At 36.9% G+C, this 20189-nt stretch overlaps 1 protein-coding gene across 6 annotated transcripts in view; it reads left to right on the top strand.

The window, feature by feature from the left end:
• The window catches only part of slc12a7b (solute carrier family 12 member 7b), a 76707-nt gene extending 58187 nt beyond the window's left edge, over positions 1 to 18520 (top strand). For 3 of the 6 annotated variants that reach the window (XM_046846038.1, XM_046846041.1, XM_046846044.1), the window contains exons 8-26: positions 792 to 1003; positions 1480 to 1641; positions 2186 to 2284; positions 2551 to 2608; positions 2969 to 3143; positions 4535 to 4653; positions 5095 to 5193; positions 5967 to 6086; positions 6269 to 6373; positions 7763 to 7931; positions 9312 to 9507; positions 10096 to 10262; positions 10389 to 10520; positions 10618 to 10725; positions 11897 to 12013; positions 13467 to 13642; positions 15771 to 15785; positions 17352 to 17485; positions 18093 to 18520. In XM_046846038.1, coding sequence (XP_046701994.1) covers positions 792 to 1003; positions 1480 to 1641; positions 2186 to 2284; positions 2551 to 2608; positions 2969 to 3143; positions 4535 to 4653; positions 5095 to 5193; positions 5967 to 6086; positions 6269 to 6373; positions 7763 to 7931; positions 9312 to 9507; positions 10096 to 10262; positions 10389 to 10520; positions 10618 to 10725; positions 11897 to 12013; positions 13467 to 13642; positions 15771 to 15785; positions 17352 to 17485; positions 18093 to 18184 — 2455 coding nt within the window. In that variant the 3' untranslated portion in view covers positions 18185 to 18520. The remainder of the gene's footprint in view (positions 1 to 791; positions 1004 to 1479; positions 1642 to 2185; positions 2285 to 2550; positions 2609 to 2968; positions 3144 to 4534; positions 4654 to 5094; positions 5194 to 5966; positions 6087 to 6268; positions 6374 to 7762; positions 7932 to 9311; positions 9508 to 10095; positions 10263 to 10388; positions 10521 to 10617; positions 10726 to 11896; positions 12014 to 13466; positions 13643 to 15770; positions 15786 to 17351; positions 17486 to 18092) is intronic. The other 3 variants (XM_046846039.1, XM_046846042.1, XM_046846043.1) reach the window with 3 other exon arrangements.
• The last annotated feature ends 1669 nt before the right edge of the window (positions 18521 to 20189 follow it).

Here is a 20189-nt window from a genome sequence, read left to right on the forward strand (position 1 = left end):
TGGAAAACTTTCACAAGTACAAAGTGCTGCTACTCAATATGCCTTTTAGGACCTTCGTCATTTCAATAGCTATATATTCTCCCTTGTTAAATAACGTTTTCAATATGTTTGCAATCAGAATTTGGTTATGTGGCTTATTTTCCATCTAAGGGAATTAGCTGTTACTATAGAAAGGATAACGTATTAGAATGCATACATTAATTATAAACCTTATTTGTCATAAGAGGCTTTACAATCAATAGCATTTTAGAATTTAACATTTCTGTGGTGTAATTGATATTAAACCAGGCGGATTTTAATGCCGTGTTTGTTATTATGTACACAATATTTTATATGACCTACAATGGATTTTGAAGCTACAATAGGAGCCCAGTATGTGGAAACAACCCTTTGAGCTCCATTATGATGGACTTCTCACTTACTCAAAACTATAGTATTTGGCTTTTTTTTTTTTTTACATTTCTTTGTTGTTGTTTTTTTTGGGTTTTTTTGCACATGTTTTTTTTTAGCAGAGAAAACAGGTAAGCTACAGCTGTAGAATTATAAATAATGTATGAAATTTACTAGATCAGGTAGAAAAATAAGGCTTATCATTTTTTCCCTCAAATGAGATGCATGAGTTTTGCTTAAAGTACTTTTTAAACTGATCGAAGCATGTCAAGTCAAGTGGTTTTAATGCCATTCTAACAGCATGCATTCGGTACAGTACACAGTGAAATGTAGTACTCATTCAATAACACTGATATATTCGACTATATGTGCTTTTAAAAACCTTGTGTTTTTATCTGAAGGGTCTGCTTGCTGGGAAACCGCTCACTCCAAAATTTAGACTTCGACAAGTGCTTAAAGACTGAGATCTCCAACAATGTTACTGTGACCACAAAGCTGTGGACTATTTTCTGCGACAGCCCGTATCTCAATGCTTCTTGTGACGAGTATTTCAGAATAAACAACGTCACAGAGCTTCAGGGTATTCCTGGTCTCACCAGCGGCATCATCTCAGGTGAGGGTACAAAGGGTATCACTGGGATACACATTTTTGACAGCTTTGAAGAAAAAAAAACCTATATTAAAAATTGAATACATGAATTCACCCAAATGTTTTAAAAAAAATGTTGCTTTATTTATTTTTAATGCTATGATCAGGTTTTTTGATACTTACCAAAAAGGTTTGTAATCAGATACTAGCTATCAAAATAACCTTGATGTTCCTGCTCCACAGTCAGAATAAAAACTTCTCTTTCTCTCTTTTAATTTTTGTGTGTAACCAAAGAGAAACAACCAAAGTTCTCTTCAGGAAACCCCACAAGTTTGCCATGTGAAAAGCACCAGCAATGTGACTTTCAATTCACTTTCTTTAAACCCTTTTTTTTTTTAATCTGTTTTTAGTTCAGAACTGCCATTGAAATGATTCTTTCTGTAGAGTGGTAACATTGATGAAGCTTGCTGTATCATTAATGGTGGTTTCTGTCCGAGCAGAGAATATGTGGTCGAGCTACGGCCCTTCTGGAATGCTAGTGGAGAAAAAGATCGAGTCAGTGGCACCATCTGAGCCCTCGCAAGGCTCCCATCCCTATGTACTGACCGACATCGCCACCTTCTTCACTCTACTGGTGGGCATCTATTTTCCTTCAGTCACTGGTAAGGAGGCACACTCACCACCTTCTTTACCTTTCTTTTCCCCCTTTGGTTTTATCTTCTGCTTTCATTTTTTTCTCCCACTTGTTTAGTACACTGTGTTCTTTAGCTCTCGGCAGGGCAGGTTTTTGCTAGCCCAGTTCCACCCACTTCAGTTTAATCTGTGTTCTTGCCTGGTGGCTTGCACTGTATCTGAACACACATAGAGAGTCAGAGAGCCAGCATGAAGATCGTGCTTATCTGTTCACTTCAGCTGGAAATTTCTCATGCCCAATTTTTTTTTGTGGCCTCATGTGTACTTAGTGTAACACAGTGTTCATATCAGCACTGATGGCAAATTTCCACACTTTCTTAAAATATATAGAACTATTTGGTGTATATAAAACAATAAGAGTAAATGAGGAAGATATTCAAATTCAACCCTTGAATTAAATTTAGAATTCAAATTCAGTTTGATCTATAATGAATAAACAAAAAAAAAGGTTCACATTTTTGCTTGTTCTTTTTTTGTTTTGTTTTTGTTTGCTTTTCTCTTTTTGTTACCCAGGTATCATGGCTGGATCCAACCGCTCTGGAGATTTGCGAGATGCACAGAGGTCCATTCCCACAGGAACCATTCTTGCCATAGCAACTACCACCTTTATCTGTATCCTTAATATGGTCCCTGAAGTTTTAGAATATTAGTCCCAGTAGTTGTTTCTTTTTGGGTCCGGCCTGAAGTATTTCTTCATTTTTTTCTAACTAGTTATGGCAATTTAGAGGATATACAGGATAATTTAGTTACAAATTGTATATATTAAATTGCTCCTTGTAAAATCTATTATATTATTATTATTATTATATTATATAATTATTGGTATTATTATATTTCTTGTATTTTTTAATTAACATTTTCTTAACTATGTAACTTAGACCTCTCTTGTGTAGTCCTCTTTGGTGCCTGCATCGAAGGAGTTGTCCTCCGAGACAAGTGAGTATTTTTACTTTAATAAAAATAAATAAATCAGACCAAAACCTGAAGGTTGAAAGTCAATAAATAAATAAATGTAAACAGATATCAAAGTAGTTGGGTGGCTAATTTATTTATTTTTATTCCAAAAGTACAAAATGGATAAATAATAAAGAGGAAATACAAAAGTTGCCATAAAAACAATTATGAACTGGCAAAGATTAAAAAATTGAAAATAAATAAAATAAATAAATACAAATAAAAGAGGTGAACAGATATAGGAGAAGCAACTTCCAAATAGTCTGTAGATACTGACCTTAATCAGTTTTTAAGGTGAATTATGTCAGTTACAATTAGGTAATATTTTGCATCTTTGTTCAGGTTTGGAGACTCCGTGAAGAAGAACTTAGTGATTGGTACTTTATCCTGGCCCTCTCCTTGGGTAATTGTGATTGGCTCGTTCTTCTCCTGCTGTGGAGCCGGTTTACAGAGTCTCACCGGCGCCCCTCGGCTGCTGCAGGCCATCGCTAGAGATGGCATTGTGCCTTTCTTGGAGGTGACACACACACGGTTGCTTTTATTTCTGGCTCATGTGAAGTAATGAGTAATTATAGCTTCCTGTGTGGTGGGGAATAGAGCTTACTGTATTTATAGACTTAACTCACTCATTTATCACAGTCATTCCTGTTCCTTAATCCAGCCTTTTTAAATGATACTGTTTTAGATTATAAATTATATATATATATATATATATATATATATATATATATATATATATATATGTATTCAGAATTATTGCAAAACATTATATTCATCATTCATGTGCAGTGGATGAAGATAGATAAAGGAGGTAAAATATGACTTCATGAAAAAGTGCCCCCTTTAAACTGTGAAAGTACTAACGTTTTTGCCTTCAAATGTAATTAAGTATCATTTTGTCACAAGACTCTTTGCACAATTAACTCTGTTACTCTTAGCATACCGATCTATTAATAGAACGAGTCAGACGTCGGAATAATTAACGAGTCAAACACTAGTTGATATCTAATAAATAATCGTGATCCCAAAACCTTCTTTTTTAACTACTTCAAAAAAATTATGCAAATAAGGTCATGGGTGTTGTGACAAGTCAGAGTAAGGAGTTTTTCTCATCATTTATAAGTTTTAAAATGTTCTGGTTGCTGTTGAACTGATGCTGAACTGTATGTAGGTGCTGAGAAGATATCAAAACAGTTCAACAGAAAATAGTTCAAAACAGAGCGCGCGCTCGACTCTGATTGGAGGCTCGACCAGTTAAGCTTTTATGCACTCAAAAAGGAACGACTGGTTCCAAAAATTTAGTTGAATGAAAGTTTGATATTTGTCTTTAAATTGTTGAAGTAAAAGTCTCCCAAATAAAAAGCTACTTAAGTACAGTAACAGAACACATTTACTTTGTTACTGTGCACCACTGCTCATACGTGTCTACGCTGTGTACATTTACAATATTTTAAGCTCAGATATAAATAGATCTACTGTATAGAGTTTTTAATTTGAAAGGCAAGTGTCAGCAAAGGACACGGGGAAGTTAGTAGTTGTCCAAATTGCCTTGTATGCAGAACAATGGCTATAAAAATGGAAAAGTATTTTATTATACTTTTTACGTAACTATCATAAGTCAAAGACTAACTTAGTATAAATCGGCATACGTAATCGGTTCTGAAGTTTTGCAGGACTTCTTCATCAGCCAGTCCACTGCCATCTGTATATAGAACAGGGTAGCAGGCCATCTTCTAAGTGTCCTGAGGAAAAAAATTTTCCTCAAGACTTTTTAGATCATGTGATATTTATTTTCCTCAATGTGATCATAAACAATCTCAAGGAAACGTCATGGAAACACAGCAAAACGGGTAGACGTGTATTATTTGTTGTGATGTGAACACGGATCCCTTACTGTCTTGTATTCAGGTGTTTGGACACGGAAAAGCGAATGGTGAACCTACATGGGCGCTGCTGCTTACTGCTGGGATCTGTGAAATCGGCATTCTCATCGCCTCACTCGATGCTGTGGCTCCCATCCTGTCCATGTAAGTCCTTTTAGTTCTCTTGAGCTCATGTGTTCCTTTATAGTGCTGTAATAATACTTTTCTATTAGTCGTATTTTTCCTTCTTTTTTGTTTATGCAATTTTTTTTACCTTCTCAGAAATGTTTTTCCTCCTAATTTTGGGCTTTTCAAAGGTGCCCTCATTTTTGTGCTCTATTTCCTGCTATTTTCTCTCACCTGCGCTTCTTAATTTCCATTTTTCTTCTCTATATAATTCAGCCCGAACTCACTTATCCTCACGTCTCACTGTCAGCTTATGATGATGATGATGATGACTTTAATAGACCCTCAAACCACTTTACACTCCTTAGCTTATTATTCCCATTTTCCTGCTCACCTATTTTTACTTTATTAGGTTGTTTATGAAGCTGTATTATGAATTATGACTGTGGCAGTGTGTTTTTATATGTGCGTGTCGTCTAGGTTCTTCTTGATGTGCTACCTGTTTGTGAACCTGGCCTGTGCTCTTCAGACCCTCCTGCGAACCCCCAACTGGCGGCCTCGCTTTAAGTACTATCACTGGTGAGCATTAGTCCATTATCAGTGTAGATATTTTTTTAGATTCTACCAATGAAGCATGTGTAGAAAGGCTTGTTAGCCTCCTAGGGGTCAGTGGCCTCTGACAGTTGTTTGGATCATCGTGGCAGCCAGGCATGGAAACCTGCTCTGCTCCTCTTAGCTACTCAAATTACAGAGTCTCAAATGTCTCAGAAGACACGCACTATAAGGATGCACACATTGGTTCTCCATGACATATCCGTGCAGCTCCGGTGCTCATGAGGAGGAGGTTCTTAATGGCTAAAAACACTGTCTTCCTGCTGACATTGCTTCAGAGATGAGGGTTGCCTTATCTTTGACTACTCCCCTTTCCTTTTCCTTCAAACCTGCTGTGTAAATCCCATTACCAACTCATCTTCTGGTCACACTAGTCCATAGTGTGATTCTCTCACGTCATTCCCAAATACAGACAATGCTGAGATTATAAGGGGATTTCTAAACGAGTAGGACAATTTGCCAGTGGTTTGTGTTGCCATGTGTAATGTTTACAAGTGTTTCAAAACCTGTACTACTCATGTTATTTCAAAGATGGCTTGAAAAATCGATGGTTTGGATTACTCATATTGCAATTCATCTGGTTATTGTCTTCTTTATTAGCTCATTGATTTTAATTAAAAAGTCGAGGAGGTGAGCATTTTGCTATTTTTGTAATTAACCTCAGCAAAATATCAACAGTTGCTTTTTTGTTTTTTATTTCTGTCAAGGACAAACTCTTATGTCCCCTTCTTCTCCTACAGGGCACTGTCTTTCCTAGGAATGAGCCTTTGTCTTGCCATAATGTTTATTTCTTCTTGGTACTACGCTCTGGTGGCCATTGTCATTGCTGGCTGTATCTACAAATACATCGAATACAGAGGGTAAGCTCAGTTCAGCAGAATTGGAAGCACCATTGTGACCAGCATGTCCAGATCAGCAGTACTGCATGTGTAGGCGTATAAGCTGATTTGCCGTTCTGAGTGGTTTATGTGTCACAGAAGTGATCAAGAAGTGTTAAAAGTAAACAGCTAACCCCTTGGCTACATTATTTGTGTGTATATAGAGCTGAGAAAGAGTGGGGCGATGGTTTCCGTGGACTGTCGCTCAACGCAGCTCGTTACGCTCTCATTCGGCTGGAGGAAGCACCGCCACACACTAAAAACTGGAGGTGAGAGTTCTAATGTAAATAATATTCAAAACGTCATATGGAGAAATATTTGTAATCGGATTTCTTTTTCAATACTACCCAGATTATAGTGTCCTCATTTTTTTACTAGAGTAATCCAAAAACAATTACCATTTCATTTGCTTGGAGTTTTACTAATCCCACACCAAATAAATCACCTGCCCTTACAGCACTTCATCTGACCCTCAGCATTGTGACCAAATCTATTCCTCTTTCTCAGTCCAACTATCCAAGGGTTGCCGTAATCCGATGCCAAGAAAACAAGAACTCATAGTGCCATCTGTCCGAGCGGGCAAAACGTCATGTGTTGAAATGAAACCAGTGCCCTTCTGCACTATCATTGTTGCTTAAGCCTCTTTATGTGGCTTGATGCCAGTGTGTCGCTGCAGACAGATTAAATTTGCTGACGTGCGTTTTTCTTAATAAAGCGTTACTCGTATTATTCCAACATGCTAATCAACATTGTTAATCCTAAAAGTTTGTAAATGTAAAATTACATAGGTTTGTTATATATTTGTACAGCAACTACACTTACAAGTGCCAGTGCAAATATTTGAACTGGTTTAAAACAGAGCAGGAATGAGGAGTGGCAGTGTGGGGTTTCAGGATTACGCCAGTCTGTAAAAATCCATGTTGGTAAAAAACATAAAGCAGATTTTCACTGGTGGGAATAAAGACACATTGTAAGGAAATAGGACAACACGGTGACGCACTACGTCGCATTGCTGTCTTCTAGCGCCAGGCTTTTGGGTTCAATCCTGAGCTCAGATTTCTGCTTGTGCAGAGTTGTGCATGTTCTCTGTATGTTTGCATGGGAATTTTCATGGCTCTCTGGAATACATTGTTCAGAAAACATGCAGGCATGTGGATTGAATATGGTCATTTGCCTGAGGTAGATGGACAAGTGAATGATTGCGCATATGAATGGTTACCCTGGGGAAAATTCTCCCACCTTGAACCTCGTGTTTTTGCGAGATCCACCCTGACCCTTCTCAGTGGTTCTTAAGTTACAAATATGTACCTAAATCGTGTTGCTATCATGTTTCTCTGCAACTATTTTTCTCATAACTAAAGATGGGCCATTCTGCCAAGCTGTCTCAGTGACATCCAGTTTGGGTGCATTTTTTAATATTTGATGATTCAAAAGAGGCACTACTGCTCAGTCAAAATGTACTGCAACGTTTTCTTTGCCTAAAAAACATACAAATCATTATTCTTTAACAACTGTCTATGTGATTACAGCTGAAGTTCTTAGGCCTATTTACACCTCTTCAAATCACCATGTAAGAATGCAAGCACGATGAAACTATTGAGAATTCATCGAGAACTGATGCTTGCTGTACACATCTTTCCCTTGCACTCATATTCTAGGCCTCAGCTGTTGGTGCTGCTGAAACTAGACTCTGAGCTGAAAGTGAAGCACCCTCGTCTTCTCTCCCTCACCACACAGCTGAAGGCAGGAAAAGGCCTCACCATTGTGGGCTCTGTGCTGAAAGGTACCTACCTCACCAAGGAGGGAGAAGCCAAGATAGCTGACCAGGTAAGACCACAGCTCTACCCAGTGATATCTATAAGATTTTACTGACATCCTACTTCCATTATCCAATACATTCTAATTCATTTGCTCTCGGTTAGATTGTGTTAGTGCAGGGGAATGTGTGTCCTTTGCATGTGCTAGAATTCAATTTTTTACAAGTTTAAATTGTCATACGGAGTATAAAGCACGATGAGACACTGCCATCTAGTGGCAATGTGAAAAACTGCAGCTTTATTGAGGTCTGATTATTAAACAGTTCATTTCAAATACAATATTTTATCAACACCATCAAACACAATGTTGCTTGATTACTGTTTTCTTTGCCTTATGTAAAGCTAAAGAATGCCTTCTAATCGGTGAATTATGATTTGTTATGAATTTGCAATTCAGAGTATTTTTCAGTAGAATCACTGCTTTCGAACCAGGGACTTGTATAAAACATACTGTGTGTTATTGTTGTTGTGGTGTTTTTCTTTGAGGAGAGTTTTTGTTTTAGTATTTATTGAAATAGTCTGCAGTGCCAGTGCTTCGGAACAGTTCGTACGGAGATACCTACAGAGGTAAAGCTTTAACTTGGGGGTTTTTAGGACAGAAGATTGCAATGTATCGTTATAGTGTTGGGGAATAAGAGTATATATAAGACATGTTTTTGAAAATAATTATTAGTAACTTCCCTTTCTGCATAGGGGCCATATTAGAACCACTTCATTGATTAGCTAAGAGATAATGGAGAAACATAGTTATTGAAAGAAAAAGTAAAAATAGTGAAAGAAAAAACTGTAGTGAATTAAAACACACACCTGTCTGTGGATTATCCCCCTAATACCATGGCCACTGTCCTGTATTGACAAGTTAAAGCTTCCATTGGTGTTTGCAGTAAAATATTTGCCCCGAAAGGATAAAAATGTTAGTTATTTTATATATGGGTCATCCGATTTATATGTCTGCCCACAGACATAAAGTAATTATAATTTAAGACAATTATCCTTATATGTAATTACTATACAATTGAAGAGATTATGCAGACATGCTTAACCCTCTGTGCTCCAGGGCCCTGTATCATGGCTGACCCTTCGCTCTGATATGCGAAGAAAAGACTTTCGCTGAACTGTAATGTACATGACGAGTATAAAGGCCCTTTCTTTTCTTATGTCAGCGCTTTAATTTTAAACCGACCCATACTGTGTGTGTAATATTTGTGTAATATTTACAATCGGCACGTCTCCAGGTGTTTTAATCCTTACACACATCAGTTTGTTCTGCCGTTCTTATCGCAAACCAAACAGTACTGAAGATGAGGCAAAAAAGACAAGTGAAACAATGTACATTCTGATAAGATAACTTATTTGTGTCTACATATATATGTTTTTTTTTATTTTGTAGAACATCAAAGAAACCATGTCTGCAGAAAAGACCAAGGGGTTCTGTCACGTGGTGGTGACGTCCAACTTACGTGATGGCGTCTCGCATCTAATCCAGTCAGCTGGTCTCGGGGGCATGAAGCACAACACGGTCCTGATGGCATGGCCAAGCTCCTGGAAACAGTCCAATGACCCTCTCTCATGTCAGAATTTTATTGGTTAGTCTCACAAAATCTGTATTGATTTTTTTTGTATTTGTTTTTTGTGCTTACTCTGATCAGGCATAGCTTTACGACCTCCTGCTCAATATTGTGTTGGTTCCCCTTTTGCTGCTGAAACAGTTCTGACCTGTCGAGCAATTCGTCTGTTGGCTCGGACCACACGGGCCAGCCTTTGCTCCCCACGTGCGTCAATGAGCCTCAGCCGCACATGACCCTGTCGCTGGTTCACCACTGTTCCTTCCTTAAACCACTTTTGAAAGATACTGACCACTGCAGACCAGGAACATCCCACGAGCGGCAGTTTTCGAGATGCTCTGACCCAGTCGTCTAGACGTCACAGTTTGGTCCTTGTCAAACTCCCTCAGATACTTACGCTTGCCCATTTTTCCTGCTTTTAACACGTCAACTTTGAGGACAAAATGTTCACTTGCTGTCTAATATATCATTCTCACCAACAGGTGCCATGATGACGAGATAATCAGTGTTATTCACTTCACCGCTCATTATGTTATGATGTCAAAATGTTATGCCTGATCAGTGTATGTGATATAAATACTAACCTTGAAACCACTCTGTATTCTGCAGAGACTGTACGAGAGACCACAGCAGCTCATCAGGCTTTGCTGGTAGCTAAGAATGTGGACAGTTTCCCTCGGCAGGAGCGGCTCAGGGAAGGCACTATAGATGTTTGGTGGGTGGTTCACGATGGAGGAATGCTTATGCTGCTTCCTTTCCTGCTTCGTCAGCACAAGGTACACCAAACACTGAACACACTGAATCATGCATCAACACCAGCACTGATCAAGAAAGCCTCGCTAACAAGCTTTCATTGGTTTCATTCGTTTAAATAATTTGCTGTCTCTCTTTGACTGAATCAGGTGTGGAGGAAGTGTAAGATGCGCATCTTTACCGTAGCGCAAATGGACGACAACAGTATCCAGATGAAGAAAGACCTTCAGATGTTCTTGTACCACCTTCGGCTGGATGCTGAGGTTGAGGTGGTCGAAATGGTAATCTCACGTACAGATTTGACGATATCTTTACCTCGTAATCCCAGCCTTATTGTAAACGCACTTCTTTTTTTGGTCTGTGTTTTTATGAAAACAGCATGATAATGATATCTCAGCTTTCACCTATGAGAAGACCCTTGTAATGGAGCAGCGCTCCCAGATGCTGAAGCAGATGCATCTCTCCCGGACTGAGAGGGAGAGAGAGGTAATGTATGATTTATTGATTCATTTTTGTCAGAACTTTCTTAATCTGTTTTGTTGAAGCGACCGTAAAATTACATTGTATGCTAGTGTATTTCGATAAGTTTAATCGGCTTTATCGCTTTGTTCTGCTTTTGCGATTGTGAAGTCACCCAACACTTATATAGACTTAAATGATTTTCTATAATTAGTATCATTACATTTACGGCATTTGGCAGACGCCCATATCTAGGGCGACTTGAATTATCTTGTTCAAACAGCTGAGTAGCAATGGGGTAAAGGGCCTTGCTCAGGGGCCCAGGAATGGCAGCTTGGTGTGGCTTAGATTTGGATCCAAAGTCCAATGCCTTGACAATGCCTTAACCACTTGTATCAAATAATATTGAATTGCTTTATGTTGATCTGAGTAGATGCACAGAAACATCAAGAAACATGGCGTAGACCCTTACTTAATAAAATTACACGATTTTTACAAAATCCAATAAAAAGTTTGCATAATTTTGTTACTTCCATTGAATTATGTATTTCAAATATCATGTTATGAATTTCAGTGTAACTATAATTTAATATACACTGTATATACATACACCATAACGTCGACATTATAACATTTTGAATGATGAAGTGAATAACACTGATTATCTCTTCATCATTGCACCTGTTAGTGAGTGGGATTTAGTTGGCTGCAAGTGAACATTTTGTCCACCAAAGCTGATGAGTTGAGATACAGGAAAAATGGCCAAGGTTAAGGATTTGAGCGAGTTTGAGAAGAGCCAAATTGTGACTCTTGTGGGATGTTCCCAGTCTGCAGTGGTCAGTATCTATTAAAAGTGGTCCAAGGAAGGAACAGTAGTGAACCGGCGACAGGGTTATTGGCCGGCAAGGCTAATACACATAGGGAGCAAAGGCTAGTCCGTGTGGTCCGATCCAACAGAGGAGCTCCTGTAAAAGAATAGCCTTTATTTGTCACATATACATTACAGCACATTGACATTCATTCTTAGCATATCCTAGCTGTGGTCAGAGCGCAGGGTCAGCAATGATACAGCGCCCCTAGAGTACAGAGGGTTAGGTTAAAAAAAATAAAAGCATTAATCCTTGTTGCACACTATAACGTAGCTGTATGACATCTCTTATATTGTTGCTGCAATGGGGACTGGCGTTTACCGCTTCAGATTCAGAGCATCACTGACGAATCTCGTAGCTCCATTCGGAGGAAGAACCACACTCGGGCTCAGAGCTCGGGCTCAAGTAACCAAGGTGCTGCACTGGAGGACGAAATGGAGAACGAGGTAGCGAATATGAAAACCGTGCCCTTCAAGAAAACCATCCTGGATCCAACACTCACAATTACAAAGCCACAAAGAAGTGCAGAGAGCTTTACTGGCAATTAAAACTACAAACGATTAGATGAATGTTTAATCTATAAACAGAGCTCTCTGGTACTTTGGTATCAAGTGACATGGTGGCTCTGTAACTGTGTGTTTATCCATCTCCATGACTCCTCCCATTCAGCATGAATCTCTGGCACCGTGCACAGTGGCCTCCACCTCCTTGTTAAACCCCTTGTTACCATAAATAGTCTTCCTGTCTCCTTTTCTCCTTATTATTTACCCTTCTCTTAGCGAGAGCTTCACACCACGCACACTCTTCTTTAATTATCCAGCAAAAAAGCAGCGAATGGAAGCTTGTATTTCCCGTGCATTACCTTTTTCACAAATGATATGTATAACATTGCATGGCCACTTGTTGGTATAATACCATTTCTTCATGCATATTAATAGTTTGCATCATTTGTTTAAAAAGTAAACATTGTATAAGTTTTCTTGTGTGTTTTATATGTTGTAGTGCATGGATGATTTGGTACACATATGAAACACACTTTCATCACCATTTCTGTTTAAATAGTGTTGTTTTTTGTTTTTGTTTTTGTTATAATTTGTTAACAAATGAAGTTACTTAAAAGGTTTTTTTTTATATTTCAATAGGCCAATCATTTTAATACAAGAATACATAAATAAAACTAACAAAAGTCTATTAACATTTGTACTTCTAGCATGCTTATCATGTTTGCTGTTGTAGTTATAGGTATTTGTTGGCTAAATTAGCTAGAACCTTTTTTACTACTTTTTATTATGCAAAATAAAAAAAATAAAAATTATCATTAGAAAATAAGAGAGATTTCAAAATATTTGTAAAGATTTTTGGCTTCATTTTGGTTGCTGGTGATGCTGTTCGCAGTGGGGAGCATCTTAACTTCAGTTAGTCACCGCTGAACTGAGCAAATACAGTATCAGATTATGTCTATTATATCATGAACGAAGGAGCTATGAAACTTTTTGCATGCATGTCTGGCAGTTGATGGAGCTAGCTACAGTTGCCAACTGAGTTGCTAACTAGCAAGTTATCTACCCTGCGATCCATAATTGTAAAACACAATTGTAAACCATCTGATTCGCTCCTCATAATATGTGACCTGCAAAAGTGTTTTCATTAATACATAATGCCAAACCTGCTTTCTTGCAAAATTAGAGCTTCCTCCTTCTGCCTTCTCTACATGAGCCTAAATGATACAAAGATATTATTCTTTATTATGAGCCCAATATGTTTAATTAATTTGATCAAAGTTTTAACAGAATTCTCGGACAGAAATGACCCAACATTGGAATTTCTCAAGGATAATTTCCGTTTCTGGCTATTATTCATTCATGTTGAACTGATCCAATGTTCATGACGATTCCTCAGGCGCAACTCATCCATGACAAGAACACCGCATCCCATGCTGCTATTAATGACAAAACTGAAGCCGCTCCTGAACGGATTGACATGACCTGGACCAAAGAGAAGTTCATTGGAGAACGCAATCGCAACCGGGAGCAAAATGCCAACATGGCCGTGCGGGATATGTTCAACATGAAACCGTAAGTGCCACAATTCGAGTTATTTCTTCATTTTAATGTACGCATCAAAATCAGAGATTTGGTTAGATGAGTGTACACAAGCACAGTGAAATGATATATTTTTATTTTGGTGGTGTAGTTTTGGAACAGTGTTCATGTTGTGGTTGTCAATGTGAAGGTGAAAATGAATATACTTCTATTTCTTTATTACAGTTATATAAAAACTGTACAAGTTTTGTTTTTTTTAACAAGTGTAAAAATTGTTTTATGGTTAATGACTGGGTATAGGGTTAGGTTTTATATCGTCATGAAGAAGTTTGCATGATTTCCCACATGATCAGAAGTATTTTTGTATATTTCTGGCTTTTAATATTATTATGACTTTGTTTTGTGTTTATTTAAGGACAAAGCCTGCATGATGTGTAGTAGTTGTGTCGGTTATCGCATATAGGATTTTGCAAACCATTTCTGTTCAGCAGCATGGCCCAGTGTGTAGGCACATTGTCTAGACTAACGGTCATGATCTCACCATGTGTCCTGTGTCTCTGTGTTAACGAATATACCTTCTCATTGCCAACATCAGTGTCCGCAAGTAATCGACGATGTTATAAATAACACTCATACTTTAATTATCAAAGATTTAAAACTCTTAAACACTTTCCAAATGTTTACTCAGTGATAAATAATGCTGTATGTGCAATAATACGTTGCTATTAAAAGAAAAACATACAGTATGCTATATATCTGGAAACAACAAGAACAAGGAAATTTTAATACAGTGTCTTCTACTTTTATAATTAAGTCTAAATGTATTTCCTTCCATGACTACTAAGTCTTTTATTTTGACATTATGGGCTGTAATCAGAGATGAATTAAGCAAGTTAAGCATATTTTATTACAGATATTGCACCGGTCAGGATACAGATCTTAGGCATAATTACAGACTTAATTCAGAGAGATGAGTCGCAGATTATTAATTAAATGAATTTTTATTTTTATAGCACATTTTTATAGCACATACATGAACACGTCTCAAAGCAGCTTTCCACAGATAATGCAGTGATAAAGAATGAATAAGACAGTTCTTTATGTGTAAGTTTGTCCCTGATGAGCAAGCCGGTGGCGTCTGTGGCAAAGAAAAACTTCCCGAGAATTAATTATCATTACATTGCACATGATTCTGAACTTCTTGATCGATAACAGCTTCAATGAAATTCATGTTTTAGGTTGAAAATACATTGCAGAAAAACTAATACCATTAAGGTCAATAATAATTACATAAGAGTCTCAATTCAGTGTTACATGTGTCTAAAAAAAAAAAAAAATGTATGGATCACATTTTATTTGTGGATGCAGTTTGAACAAGTAGTAAGTGTAGCTATTAAATATTTCTTTAACAGCTAAGAACATTAAATTACCTATCAAGGTATTTATTTGGCAACTAACATTTATTTAAGTAATAGCCTAAATTATTATATTTAAATAATAAATAATTGAAAGTATTGAATCAGCTATTGTATAATGAAGGTGGAAGTCAAATTGTTCAAATTAATTGTCTAAGACAATTTTTCTTTAAAGGCAGCTGTTTGGTGGGAAAACCCAATATCACCGAATTTTATCTTTTAAAAAACCCAATATCACACTCAAGACAAATTTGGCAACCATGACCATGTGAGCTACACCTAGGTGATTTTCATAACCTGAATGGAAAACCCAGAAAATGACCTAAGCAGCTGTATGCCCCATGTAAATATTGATGTAAATACTAGACTTACCTTAGCAACTCTGAATACAGCCCTATGTGTGTAGTGTCTTTTTTTATGCTTTTACTCAGGTAGTAAACCAAATGTTGGACAGTGCTTTGACTCAGTATTTCCTAAACCCAGTTCCCAGGAAGGTTAACTCACATTGGGTTAAATAAGAACTTGTATCCTTGGCTCTGGGATTGAGAATGTTGGGTTAAAGCATTGTGTAATTTCTGTTCCTAAAGTTTTACAGTATGTGTGATTAGACAAATCACAGATTACAGCATTAAGCTTCAATTGTACCTTCGAAAATTGCTGGGATGGTTGGCATGATGTACTCGTGAAGGGTTTGCAGCAACGTCTAAGTTTGTCTCTGTTGTTTTGTCCCATTTTCCTCTTTCCAGAGAGTGGGAGAGTCTGTAAGTTCACTTTCTTTTTAATGTAGGCCATGTGTCTGTGTTGTAATTGTCTCGTCTCCTCAGTCCATTACAAATTATCCTCTCAAATTGTCTATTTGTATGCTTGTGGAAGAGAGAGTGCGGACGCATGCTTCTGTAATGTCATAATATCTTTTGCTGCATAAATTCCTTTAGCTAGCATGATGGTCAATCAAAACAATACGTGCTTTTCAGACCACAGCACCTGGTGTCAGTTTGAGAGTGTCAGAAACCTTGGTTCAAGTCTTATTCTTGCATCAATATGTCTGAAAACACTGGCAAATTAATCAGGATGTGATGGAGAGCATGTGTTTTGATTGTGTTGCATTGCGTATGTGTGTTTAATTGTAATTTGCATCGAGGTCATGTGCATATCCTGCTCAATTCACCAGCTATTAGTGCCATGCGCTTTAACCTCCACTAATGCGCTTTTAAGTTACTAGTTGCTCTGACCCTGTAGATTAAATACTGTTTTGTATTTTTTTTTTTTTTATGTATATGCTTGTTTAAGTGAAATTCATAAGATAGTTGTCTGGGGTTAGTTGTCTTTTTTCCCCAAATTCTCTCTTTAATAGAATAGTAATGTTATATGAAATAAATAATAAACCTGTAAAAATATATATATATATATACAGTACAGACCAAAAGTTTGGACACACCTTCTCATTCAAAGAGTTTTCTTTATTTTCATGACTGTATTTTCATGATTGTAGAGTGTGACTCTACAATTTTCATAGTCATGAAAATAAAGAAAACTCTTTGAATGAGAAGGTGTGTCCAAACTTTTGGTCTGTACTGTATATATATATAAAAAAACATTAAAAAAAATATTCAGATGAACATACAGTATTTACACAACATATTCCCTTCAGTCCTTGACTTTTTGAACACCCTGTAGATTTAATAGAAATGTAACCCCCCAATCCTACATGCACTTAAAATGGTAGTGATTGGCCTATATTTGTATATTGGCATATAATTGATAGATTATTATTTTGAAGCTTTCAAGAAATTATCATTTTAAAGCTTGTTCAAACACGTTGCTCAATTCGACCTAGATGTTAAATGATTAGATGTTCTTTGTTTGCTGAAGAACATTACAAAATTGCTGTAATTATATTTTGAACTACAATTTCTTCAAGGTTTCAGGTGACTTTATTGTGAATTTGTGCCACTTCATTATGCCACTTTAAAACAATTAATTCTCACATAATCTTGGGTTTGTAATTGTATTTTGTGTTTGTTGCAGTTAAATGGAAGTTTTAAACCACAGCACTGAACACAGGGAAATTTCTCTACATGTTAATCACTTAAATGGTACAGAGATTGTACCAATTAGTTACAACACTACATTATAACTACATTATACACTATAAATTCGCACTAGAGTCTTCACTATTGGAGCTGCCAGCTTGCACCATTCATTACCTTAAAGTGCTCTTTTTGTCCCTGTATTTGGTGTCTCTGGTTTATCATCTGTCCGTTGAGGTTTTTACAGACATCATTCTGTTGATATTTACTCCCTCTCTCTACACTTTTGGAAAACAGCAACCAGTTGAATGTGAGGCGCATGCACACGGCGGTGAAGCTGAACGAAGTGGTTCTTAACAAGTCACAGGATGCTCAGCTGGTCCTTCTCAACATGCCTGGGCCACCAAAGAGTCGTGGAGGAGACGAAAACTGTATCCTTATCTAACTTTAGTATTGTTTGCTCTGCAGTGTATCCGGAAAGTATTCACAGTATTCGCTTCCCTTTTCCCACTTTTTGTTTTGTTGCAATTTTATTCCAAAATGGATTCATTATTTTCCTCAAAATTCTACAAACAATATTCCATAATGACAACAGAAAAGAAGTTTGTTTGCAAATGTATTAACGAAAAAAATACAAATAAAAAATTACATGTAAATAAGTGTTCACAATACTAGTAATAATAGCTGTGCACTTCCTGATGCACTTTATAGCTTGTAGGTGTTTAGTGAGTTTCACGTAATTGTTTATCGTCATCCATTTGGTGCCTTTTTTTTTATTTCTTGCAGACTGCAAAGCTCAACTCACAATATTTTACAGTTTTGCCATTTTTATCCATAACAGTAAAAATGGGGCTAAGAATTTTTTCATTATCTTTTTTATTTGAGGTGTGAAAGTTTGTAATAGACCAATTTTTCTTTCAGCACACAACACAAATACATTAAAGAAATAGCAGTATAATTAATTAAATACTTCTGGTAAATGTCTTTTTAGTGCGATTTTAAAAATAACATTTTTGTTTCTTAACCTGCGTGCCTCAGACATGGAGTTCCTGGAGGTTTTGTTAGAAGGTCTCAACCGGGTCCTGTTGGTGCGTGGTGGTGGACAAGAGGTTATCACCATCTACTCTTAACTCTCTTCCCAGCTGTATTTGAAAAGCCTTCATTGGGAAGCTTGGATTTGGGTTTGTGGCATTATGTCGGACTGGCATTTATGGAGAAAACTGTGCGGTTTTGGCCTTTAGTGGGGGGAAAAAGGCAAAGAGGCAGAGGATGACCTTTGGCAGGAAGACTTTTCAGGCAAGACGTAGAACCACGGAAGGCCAAAGCACAAACAAGCACAACAGACCTAACGGCACTCAGTGACTTTATATGTTCATTTTGTTTTCAGATTCTTTCTTTATCCTCTGCCATCCTTGTTCAGATGTGTTCAATGAAGGATGTCATATCAGTAAATGCTGTACATCTTGTTTATTGTTTTTTTTTTTTAAGGATTTGATTCCTTCATTCAAGGTTCACGTACGTTTGTTAAAACAGCCATGAGCATATTGAGATTGCAAAGCTATTTTTGTCTGATCATTACAGTTTTCAGTAGGACAGGTAGGATTAGTGTTACTGTTATTCGTTATGTGCTGCTCATGATGAGGCCCATGATTAAACACTTCAGCTTGGTGGCACTTCTCATACATATATTCAGCACTACATGTAGTATGAGGAGGCGTAGCCAGCTGTTTTCTGGCCTTTAAACCATATACGTTTGCATTTAAAATCACACACAGTGAAGCTACTGATTCAGTTTACGCTCTTCAAAACAACAGAAGAGGCTTTTTAAAGCAATGCCATTGAACCTTTATTTACCCAGACATTTCGGCCCATAGATCTTCGACCATTTCATTTGTTGACACTTAATAGTGATAGTATCATTATTATTATTATTCTACTAATGATACTATCATAAAAAAGAATAATTTCATAAAAAAGAATAATTTTCACTACAAAAATGCTTAATATATTAGTAGATCAATTTTCTGGCATTATTCTTAAGAAACCTTTGTCACTTGTATTTGTCTTAGTGTATATAGTCAAATGATTATAGTTCAGTATAGATCTTGTTTTTATATATATATTTATATATATATATATATATATATATATATATATATATATATATATATATATATATATATATATATATAGGTGTTTTTAGTTTTTATATTGTTCTTATTCTTCACCAGGAAAATCTCTATCTAACTTTGCGATCTGCACCAAGTTTAGAAATGTGATCATCTTGAACTAGTGAGTTATTTATTTGTGTTTTATGTACAGGACTAGCTGTGGTATGTTTGCCAAATGTTTGCATGTCCTCATGAAAGAATTTTATTGACGTGAATACGATCTTTTTGGTTTTCCTTTATTAACGCATCACTAGCACATCGTTCTCTCGCTGCTTAAGGGTTTATTTTGTCTACGTGCATTACTAAGGTGTTCATTATGTCCCATCAGCGCAGCAGGAAAATAGCCATATTGCGTGCACAAAGAGCTTGGACAATTGTAAGTTTAGTGGATTTGAAGATGTAGACCAAAATCCTTATTTAAAGAACTAAATATCGTCCAGCGGATCACGTTTTTTTTTTTTTTTGAGTGGTCAGCAAAGTTACAACCAATGCTGTATTCCCCACATTTACAGTAGGAATTGCCTTTAATGAGATGAACAGCTGCTCGAGTAAATGCCGGGGCACTTGATGTTTTTATTCGTGACAATCGGACACACCGTATGGGTATAGATAATTCAAATCCAGGCTAAAACAGTCGGAGCATAAATATAGTCTGTGTGCTGTACATTACTGTAGGCAACATTTTGTTTTTATTCAATTTAGTTGAAATGTAAGGACCAGATTTATAGGAAATGTTTAGTAAGCCTGATGAGCTTGTATTGTGAAAGGAAGTACTGTTTGATCGAATCATTTAACATTTTTTAAGGTAATATAATTGTCCTTTGTATCAAAGTATGATTTGTGCCAAAAAAACATAGTGGAAGGTGTTTTGGTGCGTGTGTGTGTGTGTGTGTGTGTGTGTGTGTGTGTGTGTGTGTGTGTGTGTGTGTGTGTACCTTTGTGAGAGAGTATATTTGGTTAGGTT

This window comes from Silurus meridionalis, chromosome 4, assembly GCF_014805685.1.
Source record: "Silurus meridionalis isolate SWU-2019-XX chromosome 4, ASM1480568v1, whole genome shotgun sequence".
NCBI classification, from domain to species: domain Eukaryota; kingdom Metazoa; phylum Chordata; class Actinopteri; order Siluriformes; family Siluridae; genus Silurus; species Silurus meridionalis.